The following is a 19,506-nucleotide window of genomic DNA, read 5'->3' as shown; positions in this document are numbered from 1 at the left end:
TAGAAATAATTCTTCAGAACTATATGGCATTTCTACATGGAAAACGTCTAGTTATTATTGAAAATACAAAAAGACACATGTCTGTGTGTATTGCAAAATTATTATTATTAATGTTTTTTTATTTGTTTAGGTATTCATTCTGTTATAACTTGAGTTATTGTCTTTCTAGTCCCTCTCCAATCACTTTTTACCATTTTTCCACCTTTTTTTCTGATTTGATTCATTTGCCCACATGCATATTTTTTTTTAGAGTATTTCACAGAAAATTCCAGACATCTTATGATTTTAAATGCTTCATGAATCTCTAACATTAAACTTTTGTTTTTGTACCATTATCAAGCCATTATTACATCCAACACAATTAACAATGACTTCATAAACTCTCTAGTACCTGGTCTATAGTTAGATGTCTTACTTATTGCATAGTTGTCTTCTTATAGTTGGTTTGTACAAATAAGAATCTAAATGTCTTCTCATAATTATTTCTTGAGATTTTTAAGCCTTTCTATGAGAATTTAGTAAATACTGAACTCCTGATTGAGTAAAGTTAATGCACGTGAGCATTCCTGCCGTGGGGATACATTTAATTTCTTGTTTGTTTCCACTTTTTTCTTTCTACTGTATATAGGCGTAGTGAGCATTGTACAAACATTACTTTAAGAAAATACTTTTAAACAGAAAAAACCAATATCATTATTCTATTATGACTTAAGTATTTTTAGGTGATAATTTAGGTAAAATGTGCATATTTGGCAAAGTTGTTTTCGAGGGTATTACATATGGCTCTTGGTGCCTTTGAATATTGCTGTCAAAATAATGTTCATAAAGAAACAAATAGTATTTGTTTTCCTGAAGCTTAGGAGTTCACGATATTAAATTTTATATTAAAAATTATATGTGACATTCAAGTTAATACAAATTTATAATACTGTATTGGGATAATCAAGATTGAATGGCATCACAAAGTTTTTTGTCATATCTTTATATAATGCAGACTTCACATATTGTATTTTAATTACAGTTTTTATAGGAGCTGGAGTATGCACACATCCAGCATGTGTGTCTTTTTTTGTTGTTGGTTATCTCTGATTAGTTCCAGTTGTGGATCTTGTACATAAAGACATAAAAACAAAACCCATCTTTATGCCTATTTTTCTTTCCTTTATTTTTACCAGTTTCCCGTTTGTATTGACACTTTGATTATTCTGATAGGGTCTCTGAATATGTATTTTTTCAGTTTTATATAGAAGAATAAAAAATATAGAGAGATTTATTTCTTAGTTTTAAATCTATGAATCCCCATTTTTCTTCTAGTCTTCTTATTTTATGATATAACCTTTGTGTTATAGTAAACATAAATAAATAGAACAACAGTATAATCATAAGTCACAAAAAATAAGTACAAACATCATTTGATACTTAATAATTGTTTTATGGTGGATTACATGTGACAAACAACCTTCACACGTTTCGTCTTCACAGTTCTGGTAAGTAGGTAGGCACCTGCTGTAATTTCTAAATATTCTATTCTATCCTATCCTATCCTATTCATTTATTTGAGACAGAGTCTCACTCTATTGCCCCAGGCTACAATGCTGTGGTGTCAGCTTAGTTCACAGCAACCTCAAAGTCCTGAGTCCTTCCTTAGCCTATAGTCCCGAGTAGCTAGGGCTACAGGCAGCCACCACATTGTCTGGCTAAGTTTTCTATTTTTAGTAGAGACAGGGTTTCACGCTTGCTCAAGCTGGTCATGAACTCCTGCAATCTTCCTGCCTCAACCTCCCAGAGTGCTAGGATTATAGGCATGGCCCACCATGCTGGACCTATTTATTTATTTATTTATTTTGGAGACAGGGACTTACTCTGTCACCAAGCTAGAGTGCAGTGGCGTCATCATAGCATACTGCAACTTTAAACTCCTTAGTTCAAATGCTCCTCCTGCCTCAGCCTCCTGTGTAGCTGGAATTACGGGGGTGAACCATGCACGACTAATTTCTTTTTTATTTATTTACTGCAGAGACAATGTCTTGCTATATTGCTGAGATCAGTCTTGAACTCCTAGGGTCAAAGGCATCTCCTGCCTTGGCCTCCCAAGTGTTAGGATTATAGGCACAATGACCCATACCCGTCCTAATCTCTATCTTATCGATGAGTACAGTCCTCAAAGATGTTCAGGTTTTTGCTTAAAGTATCATCAGTTACCTCTGGATCTGCACCTGAGTTTTATTTATCACAGTCTGGTTGTCATTCCATTAAACCATAACTGATTTTCCTTTCAGTAATCTTAAAGTAATAATCTGGTTTTCAGTTTTGGTTCTTGGTTAATCAGTTGTATTTTTTCTGCTTTAATTATGGAAAATCTTTCTGAAACATTTTCAAAACTTACTATCTTGAACTGAGCTTTTAGCATTGTTAGTATCAGCTGAGCATATTACAAGTCATTCGTGTTACATTTAAGTAATGTAAGAAAATTCAAGCATGCGTTACACAACAAAGCAGAAAAAGAGTATACAAAAGTTCTCAAGGACCTTTCCTTCCACTGACGTGCATCAAATGTGATTCCTATAAGGTTAATATGAAATGTTAGTGACATTTTAAACAAGAGACGTAAAATGAATTAATACATTTAATTCCTAACTGCACTAAATTTTTGTGGGTATTTTTGTTTTGTCTTCTAGTGGCTTTTCATGGCCTACCACTGAAAATCAAGAAAGAACCCCACAGTCCATGTTCAGAACTCGGCTCTGCCTGCAGTCAAGAACAGCCCTTTAAATTCAGCTATGGAGAAAAGTGCCTGTACAATGTCAGGTAAAGCAACCAGCTGTATGGGCATAAAATGTGGCTTTTATTGAAACAAAAAGTCCAGAATGATATAAAATCTGAAGTCATATTGTATGAGTTACATTTTTCGTATGTAACAAGCTAATTAGGTAATGCATTTAGCAGAACCCCAAAGAACCATTTACCATCCAATCACACAGTTTTAGACTCATTTTAAAGCAATAATTTTCCTCCTAATCGTTAGTTACTTTTCTACTGTAGTGATGCATCTTGGGTTTGAAAAGGGGTCTTATTTGGCACAAGCAGCTTTTGAAAGGTCCCATTAGAATGAACGCATTATGCACTTTAGATAGTTTGTCGGGGAAAAAAAATGAAACATTTGGCAGGTCTAAGCAGTACATTAGTTATCTGACAGGCTTTGCAGATGATCTATAAGATGAGTTCATGGACAATTGCAATAAAACTAGACTTTCATAAGGCTTAGCAGAGGCTATTATCTATTAAAAAGCCAGTTGTTCTTCTGATGATAACAAAGGGTGGTGCAGTAAAAGTACATTGTTCCTTTGTTAGAAAATTTGATAACATACGTGTTCATTAAAAACCCTTTGCAGTAAATTGCATGCTGCTACTTTTCATATTGGCCTTTAATTGCATAAGAAAAAGTTGGCTCTCTCTATTAAATATTATTGCTCTCAGTTACAGTAGAAACTTAGTTCTTAACAGGAATTAGTTGGAAAACTTATAAAATTGGTGGCAAATATTTGCACCGTTTTATAAGTTACATCAATTCAGGGTCATAGTACATTGTATTCCTAAGGGGTCTTCTGTTTCCTCCTACATTTGCTACCCACGCTCTCTTTGTCCAAGACACGTAAGATGGAAGAAGGTGCCACGCTGGTGGCTGACCAAGTACTGGACAGTCTATTACTATTTGTTCTTGCAAACTTTTGTATTTGCTTTTCTAAGAGCTTCACCAAAGCCTAAAATCATGAGTCAGCTCAATAGCAACTGCAAAACTTGCTAACAAAGATCTCTTGTAGAAGCTAGTAAAGCCTACTGAGTTCAGATAAGACCGTGTTGATCAGTCCGAGTTTAAGTTTATATTTTGGTTTTATTTTTGCATGTTCTTCTTACAAGTACAATGTATCCACAGGATAATACATAGGAAAGAGAGGAGTTTCTTGTCAATGGATCACTTACATATAGAATTGTTATTGCGTTTCAGCATTGATCGGACTTGTGACTATACAATCACCACTGTTTTGTAGAACATATCTGCCATCCATAAATGGACAGTGTAGGAATTGTCTGAATATTTTGAGTTTCTTTGGGGGACCAATAATTCCCACATCGATGTATGATATATATCATAATTCTGGTCCATTTCTATACAAGCAGTACAATTTAGTACAACGTTTCATGGGGGAAACTGTAATACATAGGATAGAAAATGCATTGATTTTTTCCTTCATTCCTGGAAAAGAGTCAGATGAACCATTTTACGGAGACGTGGGTTTTTACTCAGACATACAGTAGCTCCTCCATAGATGACCACCTCTCTATTGACCTAGTTTTCGTGGAGCAAACATGAACCCTGTGCCACATGTATGTATCAGTGTAGCAGGCCTGGTTCTCTATGTTGACCACCTGCATATGTTGACCAGTTTGTTACAATCCCTTGGGAGGTCAACTTACAGAGTTTCTGCTGTATTGGTAAAGAACATTGGTAGAACCAAACTTGAGGTTCTTTTTATGAATACTTTTGACTTGCTTTAAACCAAGAATAGGCTTAGGCAGCATGTATTCTTTTACTTATGTAAAGTATTTTGGCATGTGGATATAGTTCTCTTGTATTGATGGTATAACATAATAAATTATTGCATGTCACTTCAAAAAGAAATGTTTCCTTTTAATGGAAAAGTGTATACTGATGAATGCTTTTTATTTTATTTTTTATTTTTTTTCAGACAGAGTCTCACTATGTCGCCCTCACTACTAGTGCTGTGGCATTATAGCTCACAGCAACCTCAAAGTCTTGGGCTTAAGCAATACTCTTGCTTCAGCTTCCCAGGTAGCTGGGACTATAGGTGCCCACCACAATGCCAAGCTACTTTTTGTTGCAATTGTCATTGTGTTTTTTTTTGTTTGTTTGTTTTTAAACTGGCCTGGGCTGGGGTTCAAACCCACCACCCTAGGTGTATGTGGCTGGTGCCATAAGCACTGTGCTACGGGCGCTGAGCCAGTGCTTTTTATTTTAAAAGGAAATATAACCTTTTAACCTAGAAATGTCCTACTGTTAAGAAATTTAAATAAAATTTGGCTTTAGTAAAATATTTTGTAAATTACAGAAATTAAATCACATTTCTGAAAACTACACACAGGAATGTACTTTAAATTCATAATATAAAATCAACCTTACTCATTTTGTTCATTGTAATTGTGAGTGTTTGGAAGTCAAACTTTAAAAGGATTTCATTCTTAATAACATTATTTTGTACTCATTCTTATACTCCAAGAAAGTATAATTAAATATATCAGAGACATTTTAATTTACCTCATTTGTCTTCATTATTGCATGTGAGGAAGTTAATGGCAAGCTTCATTTATTCAGTATAATAAAATGAAAATAAAGTAAAAGCATTGTCATCTTAAAATTCCACCACAAATAAAGGCAAGCCAGGTATTGTCTCCATCTTATAAAGCTGATGTTAGTTCTTCTTATAAAATTTTATGTAATATAGAAAAATTATAATGCAGCACTAATGATTTAAGAAGAATCTATCCATCTTTCTCAAGAGATATATCCAGGATAGAAATAATCCCATTTGCCTTTGTTGACCGTGAAAAATTTTCCTTATACTGAGTTGTTTGAATACGTATTATACACATTTTGTATTTACACCATTACAGGAGTTTTATTACTTTTTCCTATTTTCTGTTTAAAGGTACGATGATTTTGAAGTTTACATGTTCTGGAATTAAAGAACACGTGACGTTTTAACTTTTTTTTAACATAATATTTTTTCTTTCCTTCAATTGGAAACTTGTTTTTTAGTTGCTTCAAAGAAACAGATGTTCTCTTTTCTTTTGTTCCCTTGGCAGTGCCTATGATCAGAAGCCACAAGTGGGAATGAGGCCCTCCAACCCCCCCACCCCATCCAGTACTCCAGTGTCGCCGCTACACCATGCCTCTCCAAACTCAACTCACACTCCGAAACCTGAGCGGGCCTTCCCCGCTCACCTCCCCCCATCGCAGTCCATACCAGATAGCAGCTTCCCCATGGACCACAGGTAATCGCAGAGACCATTCGCAAAAACTAGTTACAGCATTCTTGGACGAAATTCCTATTACCAATTCAGAAGACCTAGAGTAGATTTAAGGTGACCATATTAATTTTGCACATCTGTGCAAAATATTTTTAGAAAGAGCTTGCTCTATCTATACGGACAGATAATTTGTGGAGAAGGTCACTTATAAACATTCCTTTTATAAACATTTAAATTGGTTGCTAAAATGGAAAATTAATCTATCTACTGACATTTGAACATTTCCCTTTTGCTTTGCTTGAATTAAATTGCTTCACTTAAACTTTAAATCAGATGATCCCATTTTTATGAGCATATGTGTGTACTTGTTCTGTAAAGTTAGGAGACTAATTTTAGTAGGTGGCTTATGGAATTAGGTTCTTTACCTTGGATTGAATGGTTTAGCTGTACATAGTTTTGCAGAATAGGACTTATTTGATTAAAACTATTTACCATCGCTTGCAAGTGATGAATATTTAATGTCAGTAGACACATGACCCCCGGACACTGAATATACAGTGAAAGAGGTAGAGGCTGAATTAGTTTTATTAAGGAAGGAACAAGATGCAACTAGAACATAGAGTGAGGGAGAATTCTATGCTGGGTAATTCATGACTCCTAGAGAAGAAGAAATTCATATTTCAATAAAATGTTGGATTATCGTTAGAGATACTGAGATACTGCCTTAATATACAACTTAAAACGTGGTTACTTATATACAATGTTCCTCTTCCTGCCTTCTACTTTGTACTCCGATTTAACCAGGGGTGCACTGATAAATGCTGAACAGACTGGATAGGAGGAAAACAAAGAAGGGCTTATGTGTAGCGTCTGCTGAGTTTATGATATAAATACTGTGCTCCCGATGGCTGACTGTGCACCATCACTAGCACCCTTGAACGTGGAGTTGGAAAGAGATAAAGCAGTTGTGCACCACATATCGTCTTCCTGCCATTCAGATACAGTAAACACGGGTAACGTCAAGACCATACTTCATAGTGAAATGTAGGGAAATAATCAGGAAGTTGTGAGTTTTGAGTTTTTATTGCCTCTGTTTTTAATATATATATATATATTTTTTTTATTGAATGGTAACTGTGTACATTGATGCCCTTTGGGGGTACAGTGTGGTGTTTTCATACATAATCCAAGACACTTCCATCAAACTGGTTAACATAGCCTTCATGTAACTTTCTTAGTTATTATGTCAAAACATTCATATTCTACTCATATAAAGATTCACTTGTACCCTTGCAAGATGAACCACAGAAGTGAACCCTCGAATCCCTCTCCCTCCCCCCTCTCCCCCTCCCTCCCCCCTCCCCATAACCTTAGGCTGTTATTAGGTTATAGCTTTCATATAAAAAGGTTTAAATTAGTTTCATAATAGGTGTGTGTTGTTTTTAATATATTTTTTGATTTTGAAGTTATATAAGTTAATTCTCAATAATGGCTGCGTTTAACAATTGGCTCGAAAAATTCCTGCAAATTGAACAATAAGCCAGTGAAAACTGGCTCTGACACGCCATTGTAAAAATAACCAAACCAAAGGAATCTTCTAGATCAGCTCAGAAAAGCAGCAGATATGCCACTGGCAACTCCTTGAAAATAAGGAAGCAGTCAGACCAGCTTTTTATAGGATTTTTCATGAGACTCAATCTCAAATTCAGTAACTCATTTTGCTATAAAGGGATGCGATGTAAGCGTATCTTTTCTACTGTGGTTCCCATCAGTAAGTCTTCTTCTGTCGTAGTTATTAAATGCTCCCTAGTATCTTTTTCTCCTCACCCTGTAGACTTGAGACTTTGCCGGAGTCTGATGGTATGTGCATCTGTGTAAACAGTTTGGTAAATACAGATGAAAGAATTCCTACTGCAGGGTGGGCCATTAAACAGATGCACATTGTGTAAGACGAAAAGCGAACGAGAGTGTGAACCAAAAAACAAGTTTTATTTTGTCCATTTCTGGTAACTCGCCAGAGTTCCTGATAACTGAGTCTCTCACTCTTCAAATGAGTGCCAGAATTAGAGACTGCGTCGTCTCCTCTGTGTGCAGACCAGCCGTTTCTTAGGCAAGGTGGCTGCTGAATAAGCAGTGTGCCTGTTTTTAGGTGACCTAACTTGAAATGCTCTAGCCAAGTCCATTTTAGTTTCTCTACTTGAAGTCAAATATCTGAGACTGAGAACAGCCGGCCCGGAACTCCAAGAGGGAGGCTCGGGGTCTTTTCCCACTGCCCCCCAGCTGAGTTTTGAGGACAGTACCAGCTGGCCCATGCTAGGAAAATCTCTGAAGCCGTATGTTTCTGAGGAGGATTTCTTAGAGGGCTCTGGCCAACAACTGACAGTCCCTCAGTTATAAATGGCATGTTTGCTCTGGGAACAGATCCTTTCCCCAGAACGCCCCCTCCAGCCCAGGCACCCCACTTCACTCTGGGAATGTTTTGTGGCCAGCTGGCCTGCACCCTGCTTCCTCTCCTCAGCCCCACTCTGCCCCTGGGGCCAGCCCTCTGGCACTTGCCTTCCACCTGCCTCGCAGCAGCCCCATCTCTTTTTCTCAGCGTTTCCCCAATTACACCCTGTTTATCTAACAGTTCCATCAGCAAGCTCTCTCTACCTTTTAACTCTCTTCCAGAAGCTTCTTGAAACACTTTCTCTTTCCCACTGGTCAGTGCCTCCCAAGAATGGCACCTGAAAGCATGCAGCTTTCTGGGGGGTGTGTGTGCCTCACAGATATTGTTCCCAGCAAGTCCCCACTGCAATCAGGTCGACTCGTAAAAACAAATGCCTTGATTCTCTTACAAAGCTTGCAGAACAAGTATTATTAACTTCCTTTTAAGGCTTCACAAGGGAACCAGTTTCTTATTTTAACTTCAAGTTACAATTTTCTGATTCACTCCTTGACAGTTCTTAATGATAATTTCTGTTTCTTTTTTTGGCTAATGAAATAAGCAAGGGAAGGAAAATGAATGCAGCGCCAGTCAGCCTCACTGTTTCGCGGTATCTGCCTTCTAAGTTTATTTGCTGCAGGTGTATGTAGGTAGGATTTCAGCGCTTTCCATGACCACCGGGGAGCTGAGAGTTAAATCGTAGGATGGAGTATTCTTAGAAATACCAAAGGGATTGCTTTGCCATTCTTTAGCTTTTCCTTTATTTTCATCGAACATTCCTGAAATTAAATGCTAACTTTACAAATTAAAGTCTTAGCCATGCTTTTAGTGGGCATGGGGGGTTTAATAGTCTTATGTTTGCTCATAGAAATGTTAGGTAGGTTATTTTTAAGCACTCCTGGGGCATTTTTAGAGCACTTTTAAATCTTTAATTAATCCACGTCTTTGTGGTGGGTCAATGATATTATGGATGAGAAACACAGAACAGAAAGATTATGTGATCAGCTAATCGTTACACAGTATAACCAAGAATAACAGAGCACAGGACTCACTTCCAGCCATCCACTAAGGCCTCAGAACTTCCTGATGACCTAACAGCCTGGCTTGCCACAAACTAATGCACCACATCCATGTTATTTTCATCTTGAGACGTCAGCTGTATATTTATGAGTATTTTTATCCACCTGGTATTTTGTTTGAGGCTATTGGAAGCCAGTGGGTAGGTGGTACTGTTTGACAGTAAAGAAGTGGCCTTTTTAAAGCCAGCTCCTGTTGGATACCCTACAAGACCCAGTTTTATGTCTCACTGGAGCACAATGTTAATTAGGACACTGCTGAGAAGTTAGAAGTCCGTCCAGTTATTTCTCTCTTACTTCCTCAGTAACCAATAGAAATGGAAGGAAAGCCAGTACGTTGGTTTTTACTGGGTAGGTTTTCGGTTTGTGGATCACTTTGATAACAGAATTAAAAGAGGATGCAGTTTGAGATCAGACTGTTTTCCCTCTTATTCTTCTAGATAATTATGTGAGACCCTTTTTAGATGGAAGTTACGTCATTTATCGAATTGACTAACACCTGTGCATTTTAGCCTCAGAGTATGCATAGATTTTCTCAAAATAGTGCAATGCTCTTCTGTCTCTACTCAAAGCACAACTTTCTCTACTGAAATGGCACATGAAGGAACTGAGGAGAAGGGAATGCAAGTTATGGTATGATAAAAACACAGTGCTACTGACCTAGAACAGAGAAATCCAGTGTCCAAGCAGTGAAAATTGAGTCAGGATTTTAAAGACTATTCCATGTTACCACCTCATCTGAAACACACTCTCTTCTTCCCTAGATTTCGCCGCCAGCTCTCTGAACCTTGTAATTCCTTTCCTCCTTTGCCAACAATGCCAAGGGAAGGACGTCCTATGTACCAACGCCAGATGTCTGAGCCAAACATCCCCTTCCCACCACAAGGCTTTAAGCAGGAGTACCACGACCCCGTGTATGAACACAACACCATGGTTGGCGGTGCAGCCAGCCAGAGCTTCCCCCCACCTCTGATGATCAAACAGGAACCCAGAGATTTTGCTTATGACTCAGGTAGGCTCATGCTTTGACGGAATCACATACAAGGCATTTTTTCACCTCCCTGTCACTTTGCTTAGTGGTGGTGTCAGATTGGGTGGCTCTTGACCATTTTGGTGTATGTGTGTGTGAGATCTTTCTGATTTTATCCCTTAAATGAAACTTCACATGTGAAAGATTGGAATATCGAAATGTTTCAGCATGAGCTGAAGGTGGAAATAGTGTCTAAAAATGCAACCAGCCCAAAGAAAAGTTTAGTTTACAAAATTATGCTTCCAAGCATTAGAAATGTTTTCTTGATTCTTTCCTTTTTTCTTCTGTTTTACTATTGCAGTGCTATTTCATAACAATGTTTATAAGACATAATATTCTTCTGGACTGGATCACTTATTGTTGGAACTTTTTAAAGAATAAGTTATTGGTGGCAAAGATGCCAAAGGTTCATAAATATGAACTCTCACATATTTGAAGAAGAATAGCAAAACACAAACGTACAGTTTGTTCACAGAGCTGTGCATTGTCTCAGTGAACTAGAGAGTAGTACAAAGTAATATGTCAAAGTGGGGAGAGAGATTTCCTGAAAGGAAGGGGGGGCTTAGAATCTTTGGCAAATGTTACCATAAACTTTGGCAACATTTGAACCTTCAGACCTTAGAAGAATTACTTAACTGGTCTCTTCTGAGATTTTCCTGCTATAGTGTTTGAAATCAGGACATCTGCTTTTCACACATGTCAGACATTTTGAAAAGATATATGAAATAAAAGTTTATACTAATAAGAAGGGCACCCTGTACTTGCAAAATATTATTAATAACGTTATTGTAGCATAACATTGGAAATATTTGAAGAGCACCATTTCCTGGTTACAAAGTTATAGTCATTCTTTACGAAGAAAGAGTTACTTTCCTAGTCATAACTCAGCTGGGTTTTTATATCCATCCATTCAAATAAAGAGAACTATCTCCAGTCTCAGTTTTGAACGTGAATAAAACTATGTGCTTTATTATGAACTGCCGTTAAAGCTTGGCAAGAGAGAGGCCTATAATTTCAAAGTCTCCCTCTGAACATCTTTTGACTGCACGCTCCCTCAATGGGCAAGAAGTTCACAGGATGAAGGGGACTGACCACCCTGAGGCATGCCTGAGCCTCTAGAAGGCATGCCAGCTCCCCAGATTCGTGACTTCTCTGTCCAGTTGAGCCCACTCTGATGGCATGACTAGGTTCACCCTGGCACCTTTTCTGAAGGCAGAGCACACAGCTCCTGTGCCTGTACACAGCACTGGGGACATGGGAGCGGCCAAGGGGCAGCTGTTTGTCAAGCAATGGCGCTGGAGCTTGGATGTGCCCACAAGCTTGTGAGTCCCCAGCATTTAGCCATAATGTTTAATCGAAGGATGGAGAGTCAGGAAGGGACGTGGGCTGGGATGCAAAGATTGGACATTGTCTCTCTCCATACCATCTTATTCTATAGGGATAAATAATTTGGAGATTTCCTCAACTGCTAAATTTGACCTGGACTGCCAGTTTGTTAATGTGGCTTGCAGCATATCTTCAAAGATGTGGAGGAGAGACCACATGTATCAGTTCGTTGGTTGATTTATCATTTAAAACATTAATTCTTGCCTCAGAGCCTGTAATTTGGGAACAATCTTAAAATGTCCCATATTTGATTCAATGTAGAACGTTTCATATCCATCCAGATATCCATAATTAAGAACCTTGCAATATAACAGACTTTATAAGAGATAGAATACATTTCTCTCTGTAAATTTCAAATCCTGTTAAGTGATATTTCCCCAATTCTCCAAACCACATTTTAATTTGTTGCAGTTTTTTAAATTCATCATGTTTCAAGAAATGTTATATGGAAATCCTATAAACCAGCCTAAAGAATCATTTCAAATGACTTGGATAGCCTAGCATTTGAAAGTTTCTTTATGTCCTATAAGATAGAACAGTAGGTAGGGCACCGGCCACAGACACCACGGGTGGCAGGTTCGAATCTGGCCAGCTAAAAACACAAATGACAACTGCAACAAAAAAATAGCTGGGTGCTCTGGCGGCTGCCTATAGTCCCAACTACTTGGAAGGCTGAGGCAAGAGAATCACGTAAGTCCAAGAGTTTGAAAGTTGCTGTGAGCTGTGATGCCACAGCATTTTACCCAGGGTGACATAGTGAGACTCTGTCTCAAAAAAAAAAAAAAATCTTTTTTTTTTTTTTTTTTTGAGACAGAGCCTCAAGCTATCCCCCTGGGTAGAGTGCCATGGCATCATGCTCACAGCAACCTCCAACTCCTAGGCTCAAGCGAGTCTCCTGCCTCAGCCTCCCAAGTAGCTGGGACTACAGGCGCCCGCCACAACGCCTGGCCAAAAAAAAATCTTTTTTTGAAGATCTGTAGAGCACCCTTTGTGAGTGTGCCATATATCTTACAAATGACTTGTAAAATAAAAGCTGTTAATTTTATGTTACTTTCTTCCCTCTAAATTGTATTTCAAATTGCCATAATTGCACACCACCTTTGAATTCTACGTTTGATAATGCCAATAGATTTGAAAGGTAAAATAGCAGAATGGTAAAGATGTATCTTTGGGATATAGGTTAAAAGAAATGTAGTAACAGTGTAACCAGGGCCATGAAAAATTAATCTCTGGGTATCAAAATATATTTTACTGGCTACCAAATTGCTGCAATTAAGTTGATATATCTGTATTGAAATCAATGGGTATGATTTCTAGATATATTGTTTTATTGTCATTAATTCTTTGAGCCTTGCCGAGAGCATTTTAAATAACCTTTTATGCGATCAGATGTATTTATCACTGATTTCTTTTTTTACCTGTTAAACTTGACCAAACAGCACATTACATTAAGAAATAGTTTATACATGGTTTAAAAACAATGCAAAAACCATTTTCTAAGTCGGTTAACTCAGCATCTATGATCCAAAGGTTACCCTTTCAGACGGCTGCTAGAACTCTTTATTGCTTGATTCAATATACCATCAATGTTGTGAAAATAAAAGAAGCCTTGTACGGGAAAAGGCAACGTGATTGTGCTCTAATAAAAGCTGACATTAATTACGACATGGGAAATGGAAGCTCTATTAGTTTTAATTATAATTATAGGAATGCAATTTCAACTGCTGAATATTTAAGATAAAAAATGCAAAATATTATGTTGGTAGAATAGAAATTTTTATTCAGGAGAAGGGAATAAAACTTGGATCAGAAGTGAGGAAAAGTGAGGAGTTGAGAAATAGATATTTAGGGCCAATTCAGTGAAGCCGTACAGTGGGATCATGATTATATCTTGATATGAAGTTCTAAAGGAGCCAGGCCAGTACGTCTATTCTGCTGCTTTCCTTTTCTTTTTTTTCTAGCCTAATAGTGCTGAACAAAGCAGTACAGTTTTATTTTATTTTATTTTATTTTTTTTTTGGTTTTCTTCAATTCAAGGTGATTTTTTTTTTTTTGTCTTTCTTGCCCATAAGACCAAGTGACCACATAAAAAAGGTTAAATATGCATTGAGTGCTTCGTTAGGATTGCCTCCTGAGAGTCCCTATGCGATGTTCCATTTTTACAGAGTCATGGCTATACTCATGTATGTATAGAAGGTTTTGCAAGTTTAGAAAACCCAGGGAGGTGAGGCTGAGGCAGATGTTTTAGATATTTATCGAAATATATTTTATTAAAGTTGCATATGGTTGTTGTTTGGTTGGTGGTTTGCTTTCTGTTTCACTTCATTTTATTTTATTTTCCAATATCTTAAGCAGATGTTGTTTTGGGGTTTTTTTAGCAGTTTTTTTTTTTTTTTTTTTTGACCAGGGCTGGGTTTGAACCCACCACCTCCAGCTTATGTGGCCAGTGCCCTACTCCTTGAGTAATAGGTGCCGCCTGGAAGTGTTTTTTTGTTTTTTTAGGGGGCACATGAAACTAAACTTTGAAGAAAATATCAGCACGTAATTTTCATATACTTTGATGGGTAATTTTACTCTCTGCAAATTATTCTAAAAAATAGTAAGAGATACACCGTGAATGAGCGACAGGAGAGGAGAATGTTAAAACTCATCATAGGTAAAATCGTGGATGTAAAAATGTCAAGAATCATAGCTCTAAACATATTACAGGTAAAATAAGTTATGGCTACTTATAAATGAAATGTTATGCAGCAGCAGTTAGGCGTCAGATTTTTGAAAAATATTTAACGAAATCAGATTATTGAGTTTGGGGGGAAAAAAGAGACTATTTAAAGTATGACTCATGGAAAATAAGACCTGTACAGAAAACTCCTGACTATGTAGGGGTGGTAATAGTATAGGTGGTTTCTATGGTGTCTAGAAAGTGCTTTGTAGTTTAGCAATGCTCATGTACTGCTTTCCTAATCAGAAAGGATAAGTATTATTTTTAAAATTATCCACCTATTTAGAGTTGAATAAGATAAATGTCCAAATTAATCACTTTTATAAGTGAAAAGAAGCCTAAGTGAAGGATGATATTATAGTCTCATACGCTGCAAGCTTAAATGACTTTCCATTAGGGTCTAAAACCACCTTAAATGGAAGAGGAAAAATTAATGCTAATTGGTGGATTCACATTCATCTCCCCACAGTACTTACAATTCCAACATTCGTACTGTGTTCTTTGCACTTTGTTGGGTGTAAAAAATCTTAAACTGGGATTTGGTTGAAGGGGTAGTACATTGATAAGATGGTCAAAGCCATTGAGGCCTTTTCTATTATTCTAATTAGTTTAAAGATGCTTCCCAACCATGTGGTGGAGTCTTGTAGAGGGCTGAAGAAGAACTTCCAGGGGCAAGAGGAAAATGGCTGAACTAAACAAATAAAGGAAAGTGCTTCATGCCTTGAGCTTACTTAGGGGGTAAGAGAGAGACTCTGACACTACGTCTTTGCCAAAGAAAATATTTTTGCATTTTTTAATGGTGATTTTTAGGGCCACCCCTGCTGCTACTGATGAGGCCTTCTTTCAATTTGCAGGCAGTCAACCTTTATCGGGAGACAAATATTACTGACGCTATTTTAAATTGGGAAGTTGACACACAAAGATGTTTCATAGACTTGTAAATTTTCACACTCATGAAAGCTATTGATGCTCACTGCTTTGCCCTACCCAGTTTTCACAGATACATAGTGGAGGCTCATCCAAGTTAAGGAACTTACTGTCAGTTCCACAGATACATTGGACAGCAGTCTAAACTAAAATCAAAATTTTCTGATTTTCGGTTTAGTGCACAGGCCTTGTATTGCCTTTCTACATAATTGTTCATGCTAATGGGAAATACTTGGTAATTTGTTACAGATATCATTAATTATTCTAATCTAGATTGAGTAATTTCATGTTTTTAAAAGCTGTACAGGATCCAGAGCAGTAAAGAACATCTGCTTTAAGACTCGAGGTGTGCTTTCCCTAATTTGGGAGGAATACATTTCCTGTTAGCACCCAAAGTTTATTCTAATTGTTAATTGTTCACAGTTGTGAGGTAGAAAAATATAAGACCTCAAATGCCATGTTATGATAGTGCCCTCTTAATGTTTTAAAATATACTATAAACCAGTGTTTTTCAACCTTTTTTATCTCACATCACACTTGAACCTTCTATGGCGTACTTAAATTATGTTGCTCAAAAAAAAAAAAAAAAAAACAGTAAAAAGAAGAATATATTTACTGTGCTCTGAACTTGTTTTGAAAATTATTTAATTAGTGATCTTTAAAAGTTTTTGTGGAATACATAAGATCCTATCACAGAACACTGGTGTGTTATGGCATACTAATTGAAAATCACTGCCATAAACACTGTTAAGAATTGAGATTATTGCCTGGATATGGTGGCTCAGTCCTATAATCCCAGCACTTGAGGGGGCTGAGGCAGGAGGATTGCTTGAAGCCAGAAATTTTAGGCTAGTTTAGACCACATAGCAAGACTCTGTGTGAAAAAAAAAAAAAAAAAAAAAAAAAGCCAAGTATGGTGGCTTAGCCTTTAGCCTATAGTCTTACTTAGAGGAGGCTAAGGCAGGAAGGTTGCTCAAACCAAGCAGTTGGAGGTTGCCGTGAGCTATGACTTCCTCACTGCACTCCAACGTGGGCAGCAGAGCAAGGCATCTTCAAAAAAAAAATAATAATAATAAATCATTTTCTTTCTAAATAATGAGTAATAGAAAAAATGCCAAATTAATGAACCATCCAGTTCTAAAATTCTTTGATTATGTGAGCTTAGTCTGAGCCTTCTAATTGAACTTCACTCTTTCCTTCTTAATACCTTTGGATAGTTCACTGGTTTACAACTTAAACAGTTGTCTTTGGACTTTTGTCTTAGTTAATCCATTATTTACAAGCAAGCTTTTGAGGGATAGCAGACCCAAGACAGATATTAAAAAAAAAGCTATTTTGGAAGAATAAGTTGCATTATTTTCTTTTTTTTCATTTTAAATCTATCCTTTCTTCACCCCAGCAACCCCTGCCAGAGTCCACATACATCAATTCTTTCTTACCATGGGGCTTTTGACTCACACATATCTTCTAAAAAATGTTTCTTACTTTCTTTCTGAACAATTGGGGCACATGTAAAATATACAACCAAAAATATACAACAATAGGACAACAATAGAAAAGCTTGCATAGTTAGAGAGTGATAATCTGCCCTCAGCACACAGGAAAATTGTGAGACAGAGAAATGGTGAAATAAATACTAAAAAAAAAGAAAAAAAAAATTACTCCAGGTTAAATATGCTAAAACTAGAACGTGTTTAACTTTCATCTGTTAGAGCTGACAAATATATCTGGTATTCACATAGACCCAAGCTGGCACTTTAATCAAGAGACTTAAATATTCTTGGGTTTCTGAGATGGCAAGAGAGGAAGATTTTATGCTGTAAACATGATTCAGTGTTTTTCTGTGTTGGTGGATACATATCCTAATCAAACAGGATGGTGGTAAAGTAATTCCTTCTGCTGCCTCTGTTAAGCATTGCTTGGACTTCCCTTTCCAGGGTTTATAATATGGTTTTAAATTGAAAGTTGTAAGATGAAATCACTGGGTAACAGAGCAAAAATGACATGATTATTTTCTAGATCCACCCAGAAACATAAAAATAGTCTTTTATGTGTTCAAAGATGATTTGTAAGACCCTGAATCAACCAATTTAATGTGCACAAAAGAAACAAACAAATCCAACAAAATTCATAAGGCTGAAATTACTCAGTAGTTTGTTTCTAAGCTGTTACTGTTGCATTTGTTACTACTCTTAGAATAGCAATATCTCAGAAATTCTATCATCACAATATATTACTTTAAAAAACAATTTCTTCTTCTTCTTCTTTTTTTTTTTTTTTGCAGTTTTTGTCTGGGGCCGGGCTTGAACCCACCACCTCTGGTATATGGGGCTGGCACCCTACTCCTTGAGCCACAGGCGCTGCCCAACAATTTCTTATTATTTATCTACAAGAGGAGATATAGTTCTAGAAAAACTGGCCTCATAACATACTTTCTAATAAATTTTTCTCACTTCTTTCCTTAATAACTGGGGAATGTGTAAACAACCAAAAATGTTGTCCAGGAAACCCAAGGAGCAGAGTGATTCTAAAAGGAAGTTCTGGAAAGATGCTGGTTCGAGTCAGATGGAACACAGAAGGAGAGTAGAAAGTCAAAGTGACTGATACTTAATTTGAATATCTCAGACCCGTCCTAAAGTAGAAAGTGTCGTTATTTCTAAAATGAAAGGCCCCACCGTGATCAACAATTTCTTCCTCTTAAACATACAGATGTCACTTATAATTCACTATTTTCACATCGAAGAAATTATTTTTCATAGCTTAGTTATTTTTTAAATTGTATCATAGTTAAGATTCTAATTAGATAACTAAAGGAGGGAAGAAAGTGGGGTGGTATTTATCTACTTATATTCCCTTCAAAAATATGGAAAAGTCACCAAGTTCTGGCCAAGTCTGTCTTTTTCTCTTCTGAGAAACCTCAGTGGTCTATCTTGAGGCCTGCCTCCACCTTATATAACTAAAGGGGAAGGCCTAAAGTTATGGAAACCGTACTACCTAGAACTCTTTTAACACCTAAAAAAAATTATTTCGGCATGGATATTGAACATAACTCAATCCATTTTGAATGTTATATATGGCTCCTGATAATTATGAACTTGTACTCCATATATTACAATCATCAGATTTTAAACATATTGATCAAGAAGCTTATGCAACATAATACATTTTTTTAAACATATGAAATATTTTATTTGAACATATTCAAGTTAATTACATCATCTTTTATTTATATATTTTTGAAGCACCTAAAAAGGTTATTTCTTAAAAAAAAAACTGAATTTTTTTAGAGGCTTGAAAAATGTATGTGAGTTAGGAAGTAATAATTCTCTCTCTATAGATAGATTTTATATATATATATATATGTATATTCCCTTTTCCGTGCTACTGCTCTGTTCTACATTTTTTCTGGATGATGTGATATATAGATCCTCTCCTCACCTGTTTCTGTGAAGCTGGGCACCAACATATGGCCATAATTTTGATTTTGACAACTTCATTTGCCAGATATTAAAATTTAGAAGTTAAATATTAAATTATCATAATGTTACAGTAGACAAATTTTCACAAGTTTAACATCAAAGACTAGACAATTTTTATGCCGCTACTTCTCCCTTCTTCTACAGTCCTCGCAATGATCCCATCCTGGGTCAGTTAGAGATGCACACAGGGATTGTTGATGGTACTTTTTCCACATAGCTTCACATCACTGGAAGAAAGAAGTGCTTTCTTTCCTTTGGAGTCAAGGACCAAGTTACAGATGGCTGTTAAAAGCCCTTGTATATTTAACACTATTCAGTTGAGGACCAACTCTTCAAAAATCATTTCCATCATTTCTCATAAATTGCGTTTTTTACCCTAAAAATTCTAGATATTTTTAAGTATTGCCATCTCT

The 19,506-nt window shown here is 36.6% G+C and overlaps 1 protein-coding gene across 6 annotated transcripts in view; it reads left to right on the top strand.

Annotated features, from left to right (window-relative positions):
• Positions 1–19,506, top strand: part of ETV1 (ETS variant 1) — an 89,768-nt gene that overhangs the window by 44,320 nt on the left and 25,942 nt on the right. For 5 of the 6 annotated variants that reach the window (XM_003782716.2, XM_012812336.2, XM_012812331.2 and 2 more), the window contains 3 exons: positions 2,679–2,808; positions 5,884–6,072; positions 10,314–10,561. In XM_003782716.2, coding sequence (XP_003782764.1) covers positions 2,679–2,808; positions 5,884–6,072; positions 10,314–10,561 — 567 coding nt within the window. The remainder of the gene's footprint in view (positions 1–2,678; positions 2,809–5,883; positions 6,073–10,313; positions 10,562–19,506) is intronic. The other variant, XM_012812355.1, reaches the window with a different exon arrangement.

The sequence above is a fragment of the Otolemur garnettii genome, unplaced genomic scaffold (assembly GCF_000181295.1).
Source record: "Otolemur garnettii isolate 467f Iridium unplaced genomic scaffold, OtoGar3 scaffold00005, whole genome shotgun sequence".
Classification (NCBI taxonomy): Eukaryota; Metazoa; Chordata; class Mammalia; order Primates; family Galagidae; genus Otolemur; species Otolemur garnettii.
The sequence above is the reverse complement of the archived record's forward strand: the minus strand, read 5'-3'. Positions and strand labels throughout refer to the sequence as shown.